The sequence below is a fragment of the Adelges cooleyi genome, unplaced genomic scaffold, assembly GCF_023614345.1.
Source record: "Adelges cooleyi isolate 19-005CV unplaced genomic scaffold, UGA_ACOO_1.1 ACOO_flye_CR_arks_rails_tigmint_CR_PRNA_651, whole genome shotgun sequence".
Taxonomy (NCBI): domain Eukaryota; kingdom Metazoa; phylum Arthropoda; class Insecta; order Hemiptera; family Adelgidae; genus Adelges; species Adelges cooleyi.
Window position 1 is genome coordinate 8,100,746 of NW_026096352.1, and position 15,582 is coordinate 8,116,327.

Below are 15,582 nucleotides of genomic sequence, written 5' to 3' on the forward strand. Positions count from 1 at the left end.
AACTTGGTCTTTTTTTAGCTACAACGGTGTACCGGGTCTTAAATTGTTCAAAAAATCAATCAAAAGAGAGTATCTTTTTGCTTTCCGCATCACATAATGTATAGAAAAAATCACTTACATTTTATTTTTTCATAGAAAATAATTATTTTTAATTATTCTAAGATATTGATTTTAAATACAATGAATAATTATTCTAAATAAATATTTTCTTCTAAATGCTCAAGTAGTCGAAGACCACGGTGGTAATATAATATTTTTGTTTACATAAAAAATAAAATAGGAGAGAGAGAGAGAGAGGGTGAGAGATTCTATCTTGATTTCCGAAAATGTTCACGGTGTTTGCTAACGTGTCAAGCGCTTATAGGTAAACGAAATTTCATAATATTACGTACACTAGTCGTGGTGCAACCTTTCCTCCGTCCCGACGAACGTTCGATATCATTTTTTTTTTTTGCTTTAATTAAAAAACAATATTTGCTTTCTTGTTTACAGTCTTATTCCTATTCTAAACATACGCCATCATGGTGTATTTTTTATTACCACCCTATAATACTATTGTATTACGTTGACTTTGCCGTGAATCGTGATAAGGAAGTCCACCGTTTGTTTTCCTTCAGCGATTCGTTGGACTCTTTTATTGCGTCGACAAACAATTCTAACAAGGCTGGGTGTAATATGATATTATTAGTTATGTACATTGTACACAGTAGTCAAGTTGATATCGAAGACGGAGAAAACATTAGCTGTGAAACACAAATGTTATCGTCTATCGGCTCGATTCAGTGTGTCTTCAAGGTTTTATTTTTTCGTACGGCGACAAATCAGGATTTCTTTGATATTAAATTTTCACAATATTATAATTTATAATAATTGTAGGCCTCCGCTATGATTTCCTACGCGAACGGCCCACGCCCGTTTTGGACCAATTTCGAGGAGGACGTGCGAAAACCGATCAGCAACGTCTTTGAAACGTTTATCTAAATTGACATTGTTGTACTTGAATTTTAAAAAATAATGTAAAAAGTGTCACACGAAATATCTATTGAGTATTTATTTATTATGTTACACTTTAAATTATAAGCGCAGTTTTAATATTTTTTAATCATTTTTACAACTCATAATTTAAAAAATCTATTTTATTTATCAGTTTTAATAATTAACAACATGGATTACTTCTACAAACTCTTAATAAATTAACGTAATTTAGAAAGAATTTCTAAGGAAACTAATTAAAAAATAAATCGATAAATATTATTTACAAACAGTCAGACTTGTCAATTATTTTAATAAATTTATAAATATAGCGACTTTGATTATAAAATAGATAATAGATTTAAACAGTCAATAATAAGAATTGACCTTATCCCCCACCAATATGAAAATAAGTCTATAGTCAGTTTTTAACTGTACTTTTTAGTAATATTTTTAATATTGCAAGAACTAAAGCCCTGTAAAAAAAAATCAAGAAGTCTGCTTAGAAGAGAGTGAATAAAGTGCACATTTATAATAAAACAAATCTGAATTGTCTTTTAAATTATGCTAAATCAAATAATTACATAACTCGGTAAATAATCTACAACAAGCAACAAATTAACAAAATGTTATTATTTATTCCAAAGACTTAATAGATATATTAATAAAACATTAAACATGCATTTCACTGGAAATTCCGTTACACTTTCAAATTGGATTAAGTATGTTCCTTCTCGGATGGAGTCATCCTAAATAGCGCTTAGTTTTTCTAATAATGTACAAAACAATGCTTTGTGGTTCTCTATAAAATGCCTGTAACAGTAACACTCTTTTGGTGACATGGATTATAAATTATAATTTCAAATGCAAATTTTATAGAAAACACATTGTATCGGAGACTTCGTGTGTGCACTGTGCAGTATAAATTCAAATGTTATACTTCTTTATATACAAACAAATGACAAATTAAATAATAACATTGTTTGTCATGGCAAACCAATAAAAATATTATTTTAAACGATATCTGTAGAGTAGAGTACATCAGTTAGTTTTTAAACTTAATTTTTTATTTTACATTAAATTAAAAGAAATTGCAATTAATTTATATTATCATGTTTACCACGCGTGAGTGTCATCGACGATAGACCACTAAACCTGACACTGGATTGCATAATACATTATTTCATGGGCGTAGTATAATATATAATATCTTTATTACTGTGTGTTATTATAATTCGATAAATAACAAGTTTTGCGACCAAGAGTGTTGCGCGCTACTTACGCATAGCGTAATTAATAATAATAATATTGTATTAACGCGTCGTCGATGATGGCGCAGCATTGGTAGCCTATAATATAATATTAGGCCTGGCATCTGCGTACCGAGTTTAGGAAAAATAAAATAATTATTGTTTATATATTATATAAAAATGTATAATTTAAATGCATATTGCATTATAAAATGCCTAAGAGTAAACAACAACTTTATCGATAACGCTACTTATTGTTCTTGTTTGCTACCTACTAGCACACAGACTGCAAACATTATATTCTTAGGAGTGGTTCAGCTGACAAATACGAGCTATATTCGAGAGTCAGATATGAATACTATAGATAAGAGGAACATTCACTCGAAGAGGCACGAGGCTCTGTATTCCTATATAATGTACACATAAGACGTCGTAACGTGTATTCATGAAAATGTTGATGTCCATTATCTGTGTACGTTAAAAGGCCGTTTATATCACCCTGTGTCAAATAGCGATTTTTAATTGTGCTATTAAACTTGCAAATCTCTTGTTTCTCATTTATCGTCGTTCGAACGGAAATCAGGTGACTCAGACTCGAGACTAAGAAAAAGCAATCTGTATATATGACGTGTTTTAGACAACAATAATAATAACATCCAATCCTTACCTACTCAAAAAAAAAATTCGATGCAGGCGTATTGTAGCATAATATGTAATGGGTATTCTCTTCTGTCACACAGCACACTCATATTGTTAGTCGTATTTCATTCCACTCTAGATTTGCGTGGGTACAAGTAAACCGTCTATAGTTATAGTTATTTTTATAGTTATAAAACTACTCATACGGGAAAATCTTTTTCCCTTGATTTCCATTGAAGTCTATTGTTGTTCTAAGAAAATCAAAAACATATCGTATCTGCGTTGTAGGCTTAAAACATGTTCCACCGGTAATTGGTATGTTTTTCGGTATTTTACGGCATGTTTTAAGTTAATGAAGTACCATACTATATAACACTATGTACACTATATAACGCTATCTATCTAATAATATCATGATTATGCATATTTATATATATATATTGAAAATTTTAGTTTCAAAAACTATCGCATTATTTAACATGTTATTCAATATTAAAATTATCGCAATCAATGTTTTTTGGCAATGTAGACACTGAATACCATTTTTTTAATAACCATTGATTGATGCGATCAATAAAGGTGGGAATAGACCAGGAATTTTGAAATGCGCGAGACCAACTGTGTAATCGATCCACGAGGAACGCTTTCTCGTTCTAAGCCTTATCATAGAAACGCGAGAGGATCAAGCTATAGGCAAATAACTCATGAATATATGTTAATTTTCACCCTGTCATTTAATCGCCCCATGGGATAGGCATCTACCCATACTCAATACTAGGTATACATGGTACTGTTTTAAACTTCTTTTCTTTCTAGGATTTGTGTATTCATGTGAAATTTTCTCAGTAGCATTCCATCACAAAAAACATAGTAATAGTTGAGATTTATGCATAATTTCATCTAGAAATTGGCAAATTATTTTGTGCTGACCGCAACGTTCTACTTCTATGAGTTGTAACCGCAACATAAAACTCGAGCCTACGACGCATTTGATACATAATTAATCTGCGTCTCACGATTCTATTTGACGCCAAAATCAACTCACCTATACTCGATATATGTCAATTGTGTGTTGTTGCATTGATGTAAATAACACATAGTATTGATTTTCTAAAACATCGAGCATTTCACAACATATTATAAAATATATATTATTTCCTAATAATATTGTTATTGAACCAATACTTGAATGATAGAACGTCAACCTTCACACGCACCGAGATAAAAAAAAATCCACGTTTCAAAAAATGTCACGCTTTGCCGTAGATGCATACAGGATGTATGCTAACGAGAAGTTAAAAGATTTGTATAGGTACATAGAGTAGATTCTAAATAATATGTAGACGCCAATACAGAGATGGGGTTAAAACTCCTAAGAATCCCACTCTTTGATCTCGGGTACTTTTAATAGAATTTTAATATTTACTTTTTAAACAGTTCTGTCATTAAAGCTCAGTGCTCACAGGATGAGGATGTATAACTTAAAATGAAATGAGTTTTTACTTATATTTAGTCTACCTATCCTAGGTTGATTGCACAAAACATACTAATTAGGAGAGCTTAAATAATTTGTAAAGATGAATATCAGGTTAGGTCGCTCCCTTCTCTATAAATTATTACTTACCCGCGTCTGAAAATATGTTAACTCGTGTCATTTAGAATTATTTAAACGAGGCTATACTTAGGCTACACACGTGCACGCCGAGAGACGACTACTACCCTGGGTGTAGGTATCAAATCGGAATAAAACGTCGTATACAGTATACAATATATTATATAATAAATATTTATATCTATTGATTATATATATATATATATATAGTTTTATTACAAATAACCGTTCTTAATCTCGACGCTCATATAATTTGCAAATTATCTTAAAATAGCAAAATTTTTAAACATTCCATAAAAACCATTTCAGGGAAAGGAAATAGTCTCATTTTTGTATTTTTTTATATTTAAATATTTATTATAAAAAGTAACTTTAGTATGGACGACCCCAAAAAAAATATCAGTATTTTATGATAATAATTACAAAAGAAATAAAACCTTCGGTGAGAAAAAAAGTATAAACTGCCTTATGTGAAAATGTGTACTTCTCGGTGTTAGAAAATGTAAACAATTAAAAGTGCATTTTAAACGTTTGTTTTACTTTAAGAGTAAGTTTAAGTTCGTTTTAAATTAGCATTGAATTTTATTATGTGTATCTTTATTATTAAACATTTGAAGTTAACAAGTATAGATTTTTCTTTTTAAGCACGGGTTTAATTAGAAATTTTTAATTTTCGGCGTTACTAATGCATATTAGGTAAGACCTGAAGTTATCGGGTTTTGGGTTACGGTAAGAAAAACAGTTTTTTGTTTTTCGGATTACCGTTTAGGATCTAATGACGTTTTAAGTTTTTGTTACATGGTTTCTAATCAGGTAGTCTCCCTGTACTCATTTTACCGTTACAGAGTGTAATTTATAAATAAATAAAGTAGTCTGATCAACCACAGTTTAATTCTTCAGCTAGCAAATGCTTTGAGAAGTTTAAGAGTTTCGCCCCACGTATAGAAGTATTTAATAATAGACGGAAAAGGAGTTCGTTCTGAGTTCTAAAATTACACATTTATGGCGTGTATAAAAGTACAAGCCTCGTTCGTATGTGTTCGCTGTATACGTAATTATATTATTTAAAAACCAACCGTCGGTGTTATGATATTTGAGTAAATCTAATATATTTTGTGGGACACTAATCGGCGATAAAAGCAAGCGTTTAAATTATCCAACTGTAATTATTATTATTTTTACAAGTGCTGCTGTCGATATCTTGTAAATTCTTATAAGAGACATTATTATTATAATTACGGAACTGGTTAATTTCAATTATTATTCTTATTATTGTTAATTGATTTGCGTTAAGTCCTTCTTAAACTGCTGTCGCCATAGAATCCGTCAAGTAGTCCACATTGTTGACTTTGGCCTTAACGACCGGACAAGTAGACATTTTTTTTTAGGTATAAATAATAGCAAAACGATTTTATTATTTACATTTTCATCAATTACTTTTATCGTGTAAAAAAAAATTGTGTTCTTGCGCCGGAAACGACAGCGGATCCTCCTCAAGCCAAAACTATGCAATCGGTTTCCGGTTCATTTTAATAACAACAATTAAATATAGTAGAATATAGAGCTATTGACCCAGCCCACCACTACTTCGACAGTATGGATCAACTGAATCATGTGTTCGGCTTTAAACGTTGTTACAGGGTGTGCTCGATGAACTTGACCAAACTCGTGCTGACCAAACCGCTGGGTTTGGAGATGTCAACGTTGACCATAGCGGTGAAAATGCACGTGAGTAATTAACAATCGTCAATAGTAATGAGGGTCATAAAATAATAAATAATAATAATTAATATATATTATGCATCTGGACCTTTGGTCTAAAGAGTCTTTAGACTAATCGTATGTCTTTCTAACTTGAAAATTAGGAAAATTAGCTTCAAAAATTTTATTTTTATTAACTTCATACTTCTCAATTTACGTTCTAAAAGAGCATTTTGTATACAGTATAAAGGGGTTTCATATATCCAACCTATTTTTACCAAAAATTGAATTTTGGTCTTTTTAGACCTAATGTCCTGTAACTATGTAAAATAGTCTAATCATGATGTATAGCTGGTCTCGGCTACTTGTTTTACGGTACCTATAATCTGTAATGCATATCTATAATGGCTTTAATAGGGTTCGAAGAGGACTCTTCGCACCAATGAATTGCCGTTGACCGCCAGTGGGTTGTCGGAAATGGAACTACAACTGAACTTTTGTCTTCAGGTATTCTTGAAATCTTAGTAATTAATGATAATCAATGACACGGCATCAATTTTTTTTTTCAGTATCCGCATTTTTTAAAAAGAGACGTCAACATGTTGCACGTTATGCTTCAACGTCGCAAAAAGTACAAAAATCGCACCATACTCGGTTACAAGACATTAGCCGAAGGGGTGATCAACATGGCGCTCGTATGTAACATTACTCAACTATTACTGTCATTACTATAATTAACGCACGATGATGAAGTAAAGCAAAGTTTGAATGTAGATGAAAAGGATGTATATTGAAAGAAGAGCTGTTATGTTCAAATATTTAGTACCGATGTTACAAAAAAGGTGGCTCCGAGAAAGATGTGTGACGCATAGAATGTGGGTGGAAGTAGAGAGAGATGTTAAAAGAGTTGTCTGATAAACAAATACCAATCAAACTGACCGGTATAAGTTAATAGGACTGATTTTTACTGTATGAATCGGAATTCCAAGCAATGGTTAACAAAATATATCAAAGTCGAGAGTAACTGGAGTACAAATATTATTGTGAATATATTGGTATGACGAAAGAGAACAAAATAAGGAATGATTAAGTAAAGTGTGGTTCCAACAGGATATAATCTAGGTTATGATTGGTACGGACATGAAAATACAATAGTAGATAATTAGCGTTTTAGAAGATTGACTATGTGCAAATTGTGCAAATATTAGGTGCTGCAAAGACCTCTTGATCTCGAACTGGAACTGCTCGGCGATCCCAAGGATCCCAAGTCTCTGGTCGGTCGAGTGAACATCGTGTGCTTAAACAGTCAACCCGTCGACCACGAAGGCGTTACTAAAGCAGTGACGGGTAAGAACCGTTACGAGGTTTCTATGTATTATAATCCTATTTCCGGCGATCGGCTTACCTAGGTAGAGGCAACGATTACTCTGACGAAGACGAGGAGTTCAGTAGCGGCGAGGAAGCCTCGGACTCGGATCCTACGTTAGAGGACAGGCGACGTAAAAAGAATATCACCACCGGAAACGCCAGGGTAATTTTTAGATTTTATTATTTTTCGTCTACTTCAGCGCCACGTTCGTCGTGGTACGAAAAAACAATGATTGTGTCAACTTGGCTGTATGTATATTTGATTTGGCTGTATCTGATTAACAGCAAAGGAACCTCAAGCAAAAATTCATAGCGCTCCTGAAGCGATTCAGAGTGAACGAAGACTTACAATCTCTGGAAAACGGTCGAGAAACGATAAGTCAAAAACTGTCGGGTATTAAGAGCTATAAACACATTGTTGATTTCATTAATAAAATTTAATTCGTGTTTTGCTTATGTTCGACAGGCGGAGATATGGATCCAGCCGACATCGAAGATCTCTTTGAAGAATTGGAAGACATGAGCGACTCCGGACCAGACCTAGATACACTGTCCATCCTATCCACTCCCAAACCGTCGCTCCGCCCGTTCTTCTCCAGTTCCCGCACGAACATGATTCATGAAGGGCTTTCAGGTTCGTATCAGAGCACGTCTTAAGCTAATATCGGGTTTTCTTATTTTTATAGTTCAACAAAACGCCATATGCCTATAATGCATATACCGTTTTTCATCTGACGTTTTGATTCAACCTTTACAGTAGTCTTTTTTTCATTATAATTATTATTAATATTATTACTGTCTTCATTTTTTGGTTATTCGTTCAAACCGCAGTTTTCGCGGTCTACGTCTGATATGCGTGGCGACCATCCAAAATTTATCTTTTGCAATTGCTTAAATCGCGCTCGAGAAGCGTGAGTGTAAAGCTTTTGGCATCATTTTCCCCGGGCAAAAATATCTTACAACAAAAACAACAGTACATCCGCTACGTTTGTTTTTTTTAATTATTAATATGCGTGTATATAAAAATAGATATATGCAATTAGAAAATTGCTTTTTATTATTAGGTACCATTATTATTATTAAAATACTTCTCTAATGTTAAAAATCGGACTGTTTCGTTGAAGCGCCTTTACTTTTTAGGCCACTTAAAACCGGATTTCCAAATTATATGTGGTATGATGATATAATACTCACAATGAACGCCGTAGAACGCTAAACGCGGTATCCAATTTCGATTTATGATTATAGAGGTTATTTAACAGAGGGGTTAAGAAATTCCAGTATTCCAGTGCCAAGAATTACCATTAACTGTGTAATTTAAAAGCATATATATTATAACGGGGATCAATAGTTTTTCAGTAGAGAGCACCAATACACCTTAGCCTTAGTACACCTTAACCGTTTTCAACAGTTAGATCGCTAAAAAACCTTAATCCATGTAGCTTTAAAGTTTTCACATAATCGTCTGGGCTATATGTATAAATTTACAAAACGCTTTGGCAACGTCAACATGGATATTACACATATTTTAAAAATAGATTAATCGCCAAGCCAAATAACCAGAGTTTGTACTGAAAAATAGGTTTAAGCCTAATAATTGGTAACTTTAAACAAGCTTTTAGCTCTACCATGCGTAGTGTACACTTTTTTTTAACGCACAATGTAATATATTTTAAAACTTGTAAGTTTATAGAGTGAACGACTTAAAGTATGGCAAATATTTGTTTTGTAGTTTAGACAACGTTTTGATTAATAGGTTATTGTTTTAATTGTATATTTTATACTTATTTTTCTCTATGGTTATTTTTTATTTGTTTCATTTCTTATGTTTATATGTACATTTACAAAAAAATAAAATAAACTATGGATATTTTATCGTTAGTATATATAATATTATGTATTATTAACTCAGCCTATATAGTTTCAGTTGAGTTATTTGCGAGAAAGTTAACTGAAATATGGAGTACCAAGTGGACTAGATTTGATTAAATAAAAAATAATCTATAACAATTTAAAGTTGTTTGAATGTACTTAGCCAATAACAGAATAATAGGAAAATTAAGGTTTTATACGAATAAACAAACTGAAAAAGTAGGAGGCTGTTAGAAGTAAAGATTGTGTAAAATTGTATACAACAAATATCAGGATAGAAAAATGTGTGGTTTTTAACCTTAAAGCGGCCAAATTCGATTGCATGTAAAAGATGAAGAATAATACAGTATTTATAATATCGTACATGTGTTTCAACAGTCAATCAAGTCAAAAAATCTTTATCTTTAGTTATCATTATGGTAAGACTTGGGTTAAGAGTCTTCGAAGAATGCAACTATATTGAATCATTTTTTTCTAGTGCTTATACAATTTGGAAAAAATATTAGCTATAAATGCCCTTTGTTAAGCTCGCTGAACAGTTTTTCGCAATTTTCTCAAAGCATTCAGTTTTACTTGTGTCACTTTTGAAACATATTTGCGATATGTCAAGACAACGAGAGACACCACTGAATATGTTTTTTTTATCAGTTTTAAACAATTTAGTTTTGAACACAAAATGAAATTGATTGAATATTCAAAACTTAAAAAGATACATCCTTTCCCAAATTGTAATATCATGGCCTTATCAAAATAAAAAATGGTAATACGGAACTTTATGGATGTACAGTAACTGTACATAAGGCTACAACTTTTTAGAGCACCTCTCCTCCATTTTCCGCTTATAATAATTATTATTTTTTATTTTTTTAAGTTATATACACTGTTGTATACATTGACCGCGTTAATTTCTATTTTGTTTGGGTATAGATGCACACGTACACTCATTGTGATTTTTGATTATCTAGAAATTGTAAGATAATAAGAGAAAAAAAAGATAACAAATCGATTCGATAATTTATTTGAACACCTAATAAGTCTACGTCCTGTTAGGTCGGTGGGACAACTCTTGCTCTACTGGAGACAAGAGTTGCCATCCTGGGATGTGGTTATGGTGCGGTGGTGGTTTCCGCACCAGTTGGATGGCCATTTCTCTCTCTAGACGGTTGCCCGCCCAGCTAGAGAAACGGCCAGCGACCGAGATTCGAACCACGGCAAGTGCGTAGAAACACTACTGCGGTAACCCTCTCGGCCACGACGCCTGACATTTAATGTTTTGAATATTACGTTTAAATTAATAATATTATTAATATTAATTAAAATATTATAATATGTGTGTATATAGAATAAGCTAATATTATAATTGTTATTTTTTTATTTGTACGATCTGTCATTAGGACGACATTCCCATAAGAAAAGTCACACCACGAGTTTTCCGCCCAACAGAAAGAAAGGTTAGCACCACTGAAAAAAATCCTAATTTGAAAAAATCTAACCGGTTGTTAAAAAACGACACAAAAGTATCATATTATGTTATTATATTTACATTTTCTTCTTTTACTCCACGCATAATACAAAATGTTATAATAATAATACACTAACATACCATTTTCTTAAGTATAACTTTTATTATTTTTGTTAACTTTCGTATTTAACACCTCTACCTAATATATCCTTATGCATTAATTGTACCATTATTATTATTATTAATGTTCTATATGTAATTGGATTTGGTTTTTATTCTTGACTATATAGACAAATAATCTAAACTGCACTTGCACGTTCTTTGGAGGCTTGGGGCTTTTAATGTATTTACTATGCTTTATACATATTTAGTAACCTTGGATGGCTGGGTGACTGTTGCGGTTTTAAATTATTGAGGGTATTAAGTTATGTGTCCGTTTTTTTTATAATACAATTATTTTTATTTTTATAGCCTTTATTATAAATTTAACAGCTCAAAAAATACAATTATTAATTTTAGTGAACACATGTACTGATATCGCATAGCATTAATAGCTGAAATAATATATATGTGTTATATGGTTTAATAAAATATTCTTTAAACTATAGAATTTTCAATCAGCTCTCTGTACTATAAATAAATTAACTATACAAATTGTCCCATGCGCTTTTTTTTAAACAACCACTAAACTAAACAAACGCATGGCAGTACCTAAACAACGACAGTTATTTAAATCGAACAAACTTCAACCGCAAGATAATGTTGATAATATAATATGAAAATCAATAAATTGCGTTCATCAGATATATGATTTGAGGTTTCTGTTTGATTCGCTGTTCAGATGTAAAATATTTTCTAGACAAACATCCCAAGGTCCAACCGAGCAATTAACTTTCCAAACATTGACCACTTCAATATAACACCGAATGGGTTAGATTATGTGAAAATCGTCACATGGACTTGAAAGTCCGACAGGGTCAAAAATATTTTATGTGTCAGTTGTGACGTCATATCAAATGGTGTATAGTCATAATAGGGATAGGTGAATGAACTATGCTCGTGTTCGTTCAAATGCGACAGACCCTCATGACCTGTGTAATTGCAAAACCCTAGTATCGTGTATATAATATATATGTAACTAATTGAACAATGCGTGTATACATTTATATTTTAAGCTTCGATGCATAGCTAAACAATTTTGGTAATTTATATATGTTTTTGACATGAATATGTCTTATGGTATATTTGTGACGCTTTTGTTGCAGAAGACAGGCAAAAGGATATGAATTAGTGTATATTGTGTAGAGTCAAAGGCGCTATATAGCTTAAAAAATATCCAATAACATTATCCAGTGCCTTACCTTCCAGAAAAGAATTATATTTATTTTTGCATCGCCCTTTATTAAGTTATTTTTCATTAGAGATCTTATGTGATTAGTACATTTTCAAAAGTATCAAAAGTAGACGTCCCAAAGAATGGTCATCCCTATAGTGGAGTATCTATTTTTGATTGTTTGAAATAGGAAAACAATCCACATAAAAACCTCCAGTTTTCATTAATTAAATTTGTCAATTTTAGGAATTGAAGCTGAAATCGGATGTCAATACGGACAGTTAAAAAGTATCATTTTATCAATTAAAAAAAAAATCTCAAAACCGGATAGCGTCTATGTATTTCTTATTAAATTATTTTTTATTTCCAAAAATGCTATATAATATAAAACATTTTATTCGTTAACAATAATACCTTAAAGCTAGTATAAATTAACTCCCGTAAATATGTTGGCATGCTCGAACAAGTTTTGAATAAATAATTTTTCGAGTTATTACCTACCTAACTTACTTTATAAAATGTATTTTCATTTTTGTACTAAACAATTTTTCCCAAGAGTAAATATTGGTAATTTTAGTCTGATGAGTTATTTTGTAGAAAAATAATGTTAAACAAATCTCAATTTCTTTAGGAGATATTGTAATTAGTAAAACCCTGTAAAAAACCTGTATACCCACTATTATTATTTTTTAAATCGTGAGTAAAAATTTTAATTGTTTTATTGCTCTAAAGTTTTACATTAACAGCTTGTCTAGTTAAGTTTGTATGGAAATTAAAATAGTGAGAATTGTTGATGGGAGTATAACTTCAAAGCAGCGGTACACATTTAATTTATGATACATATGTGTACTAATTTCATATACTTGTAACACTATTCACGATTATGTAACGACGAGTGTTTTCTATTGAAATGAGATTATCACTTTCAAATGTATTATTAAAGATAAATATATTTTTTTAACTGTTTTAACCATGTTCAAAACAAACAAAAATAACGTATTCTAGCAAAACCTGTAGTTAAGTAAGTGGTCTCGTCGATCCTATTTTGCCGAATTCTAATCCACTAACTCTATTTTATTACTTTTTTCAATTATCGCATGTATTTGTTAAATCCTTTAAGCACAACATAGAAGTTACAGCTCTTTTTCCTATTTTGAAGTAGAAAATGCCATTTCCGTTTTTTTTACAGATAATTAGAAAAAAGTGATTACCTACGGACGTGCCATAAAGAATAGGGACTTCGTTCATTATATTTTAACTGTAAAACCGTTTATAATAAAAAAAAAACCTAATAATTGGTCCATGGTAATCAGAAGATGGCTGGAGTACTCATGACGATTTAACTAATTGGTACATGTAGACAAAACGTGTGTACAAATCTTTTATAAATGTATTAATTCTACCATCTTATATTTTGAATACTGTTCAAGTACAAGTCACCAGCCTGTGCAATGTTAAATTTCTTTCAAGTTCCAGCAATGTCAGTGTTTACACGAACCAATTCATCCAGTTTTTCTAACCCACATATCTCTGTTTCCTCTTAAGATAAGCTTTTGAAATTTGAAACATAGATTAAGCTCGAGCAGCTTAGGATACTGTAAACATTTGAGCCCTTAATAGTGAGCCTTTTCAAAAGGGGAGAATTTCAAAGTTTTCATTTTCCTTACTCACTCACTCATCGTCAAAACTATCAAACACTTCCTGTTTAGGTAGAAACGTGAAATTTGGCACAAAGGCAGGTCTTATAGTGTTACTAATGGGAAAAATCTGAAAGTTGCAATTTTAATGCCGCTTTAGGGAGTGTAGTTCTTAATGCATGATGCGACGCTCATGAATATATATTGCTTGATTAGATTAACACGGGTTTTTATTAATTAATCTCAGATTCCCACGCCGTCTAAACAAACGTTCTCTTTTAGTGTTACAATGTGGCAAAAAGTAATTGTTTGTAATTAACGGTAAATACTTATCAAACATAAGGTTTTCGTAATTTTATTGTATCTTATTTAATTTATCGGTCATCATATTTTAATAATCGTAATAATAGTCTATATACTCTATACCCGTGTTATTCTTTGTCGGTGAATTCGTTCGTTCGTTCTAAGTATAAAGAAAATTGCAAGTGCCGCTTTTGTAACAATAAATTATTCCCAATGTTCAGAATGCTCCCACCAATGGCTCGTAAAAAATTAACACGTCGCGAAGCAGTGATATCTACATTGTGGTCAAGTCTGTATTTCTCAGTACGTAACCTCATTTCACTCCTACTTTCATGAGCAACACTGCTCTTTTATTTGTATTGCTTAACACTTGGCCAGTTTTTGAATGAAGCATAAAACATCATTATCAAATTTACTCACTTAGGAGTTACGTGGGCGATATGAATAGATAACTCAGAAGAAAAGAAAAAAGGTTCAGATCCCCTCCCAAAAAAGTCAGCCAATCAAAGTAGTGGTATCTACATTGCGGCCAAGTCTGGTTCATGCCTCATTCAAAAGTTTTCATTCAAAAACTGGCCAAGTGATAAACAATACAAATAAAAGAGCAGTGTTGCTCATAAAAGTAGGAGTGAAATGAGGTTACGTACTAAAGAAATACTTTGATAGGCTGACTTTATTGGGAGGTGTCTGGCATTTGGCCCTTTTTCACTTTAAGGTTTTTGTCGGAGATTTATATTCACATAACCATCGTTTATCGGCAATGGGTTGACAGTTCGAATGTCAGTTGGTTTATTTGTTGGCAAATTATTTTAAGCTTTAATCAGTGTGCCACGAAATCATAGGGTAACGGCTGTGGTGTTTAATTCGGCTGAATATATTTAAACGGGTTGTTTGATGGCTTTTATAATTAATTAGGCGAATCCCACGCGGTATTGGAAACAAAAGTTCAACTGTAATGCCCCGAAATCGAATTCGGCCAAAGTTAATTGAATGCGAATTTTCGAGCACCGGTCGCAAATCAATATAAATCATAATTTGCGGTATATTACCTAATCGGTCGTGTTTGATTGCCGACCACCTGATGAGGATAATAGTAATAATATTTTCGTGAACATTTCTAATTTAAGCAACACCTCCGCCTCTCTCTAGTTAGGTTTCCCACGCACCATAACCTTCTCGCATTGTTGGCGGATGCCGTGTAAAGTAATAATATCGGCTCAGTGTTTGACGTTTAATCCTATAATGATGCGTGGTTTAGAAGCTCTTTGACTCCGCCCACATGGCAATCCAATTGCCTTTGAATTAATTTTAAAAAAGCCCTGTTACATAATGCATGTACATAACACAGAGCTGAAAGCGCATAAAACGAGTATAGGTAATGTTATGTAAAGCCTACACGTTTAAAAAGTTATGTGGTTCGCTAAAACCTAAGA

General features: G+C 32.0%; 1 protein-coding gene across 2 annotated transcripts in view; it reads left to right on the plus strand.

The window, feature by feature from the left end:
- Positions 1 to 15,582, plus strand: part of LOC126844286 (phosphofurin acidic cluster sorting protein 1) — a 34,230-nt gene that overhangs the window by 13,586 nt on the left and 5,062 nt on the right. The window contains exons 2-9 of one of the 2 annotated variants that reach the window (XM_050582366.1): positions 6,114 to 6,201; positions 6,592 to 6,681; positions 6,744 to 6,869; positions 7,383 to 7,521; positions 7,584 to 7,705; positions 7,828 to 7,936; positions 8,009 to 8,176; positions 10,809 to 10,865. In XM_050582366.1, coding sequence (XP_050438323.1) covers positions 6,114 to 6,201; positions 6,592 to 6,681; positions 6,744 to 6,869; positions 7,383 to 7,521; positions 7,584 to 7,705; positions 7,828 to 7,936; positions 8,009 to 8,176; positions 10,809 to 10,865 — 899 coding nt within the window. The remainder of the gene's footprint in view (positions 1 to 6,113; positions 6,202 to 6,591; positions 6,682 to 6,743; positions 6,870 to 7,382; positions 7,522 to 7,583; positions 7,706 to 7,827; positions 7,937 to 8,008; positions 8,177 to 10,808; positions 10,866 to 15,582) is intronic. The other variant, XM_050582367.1, reaches the window with a different exon arrangement.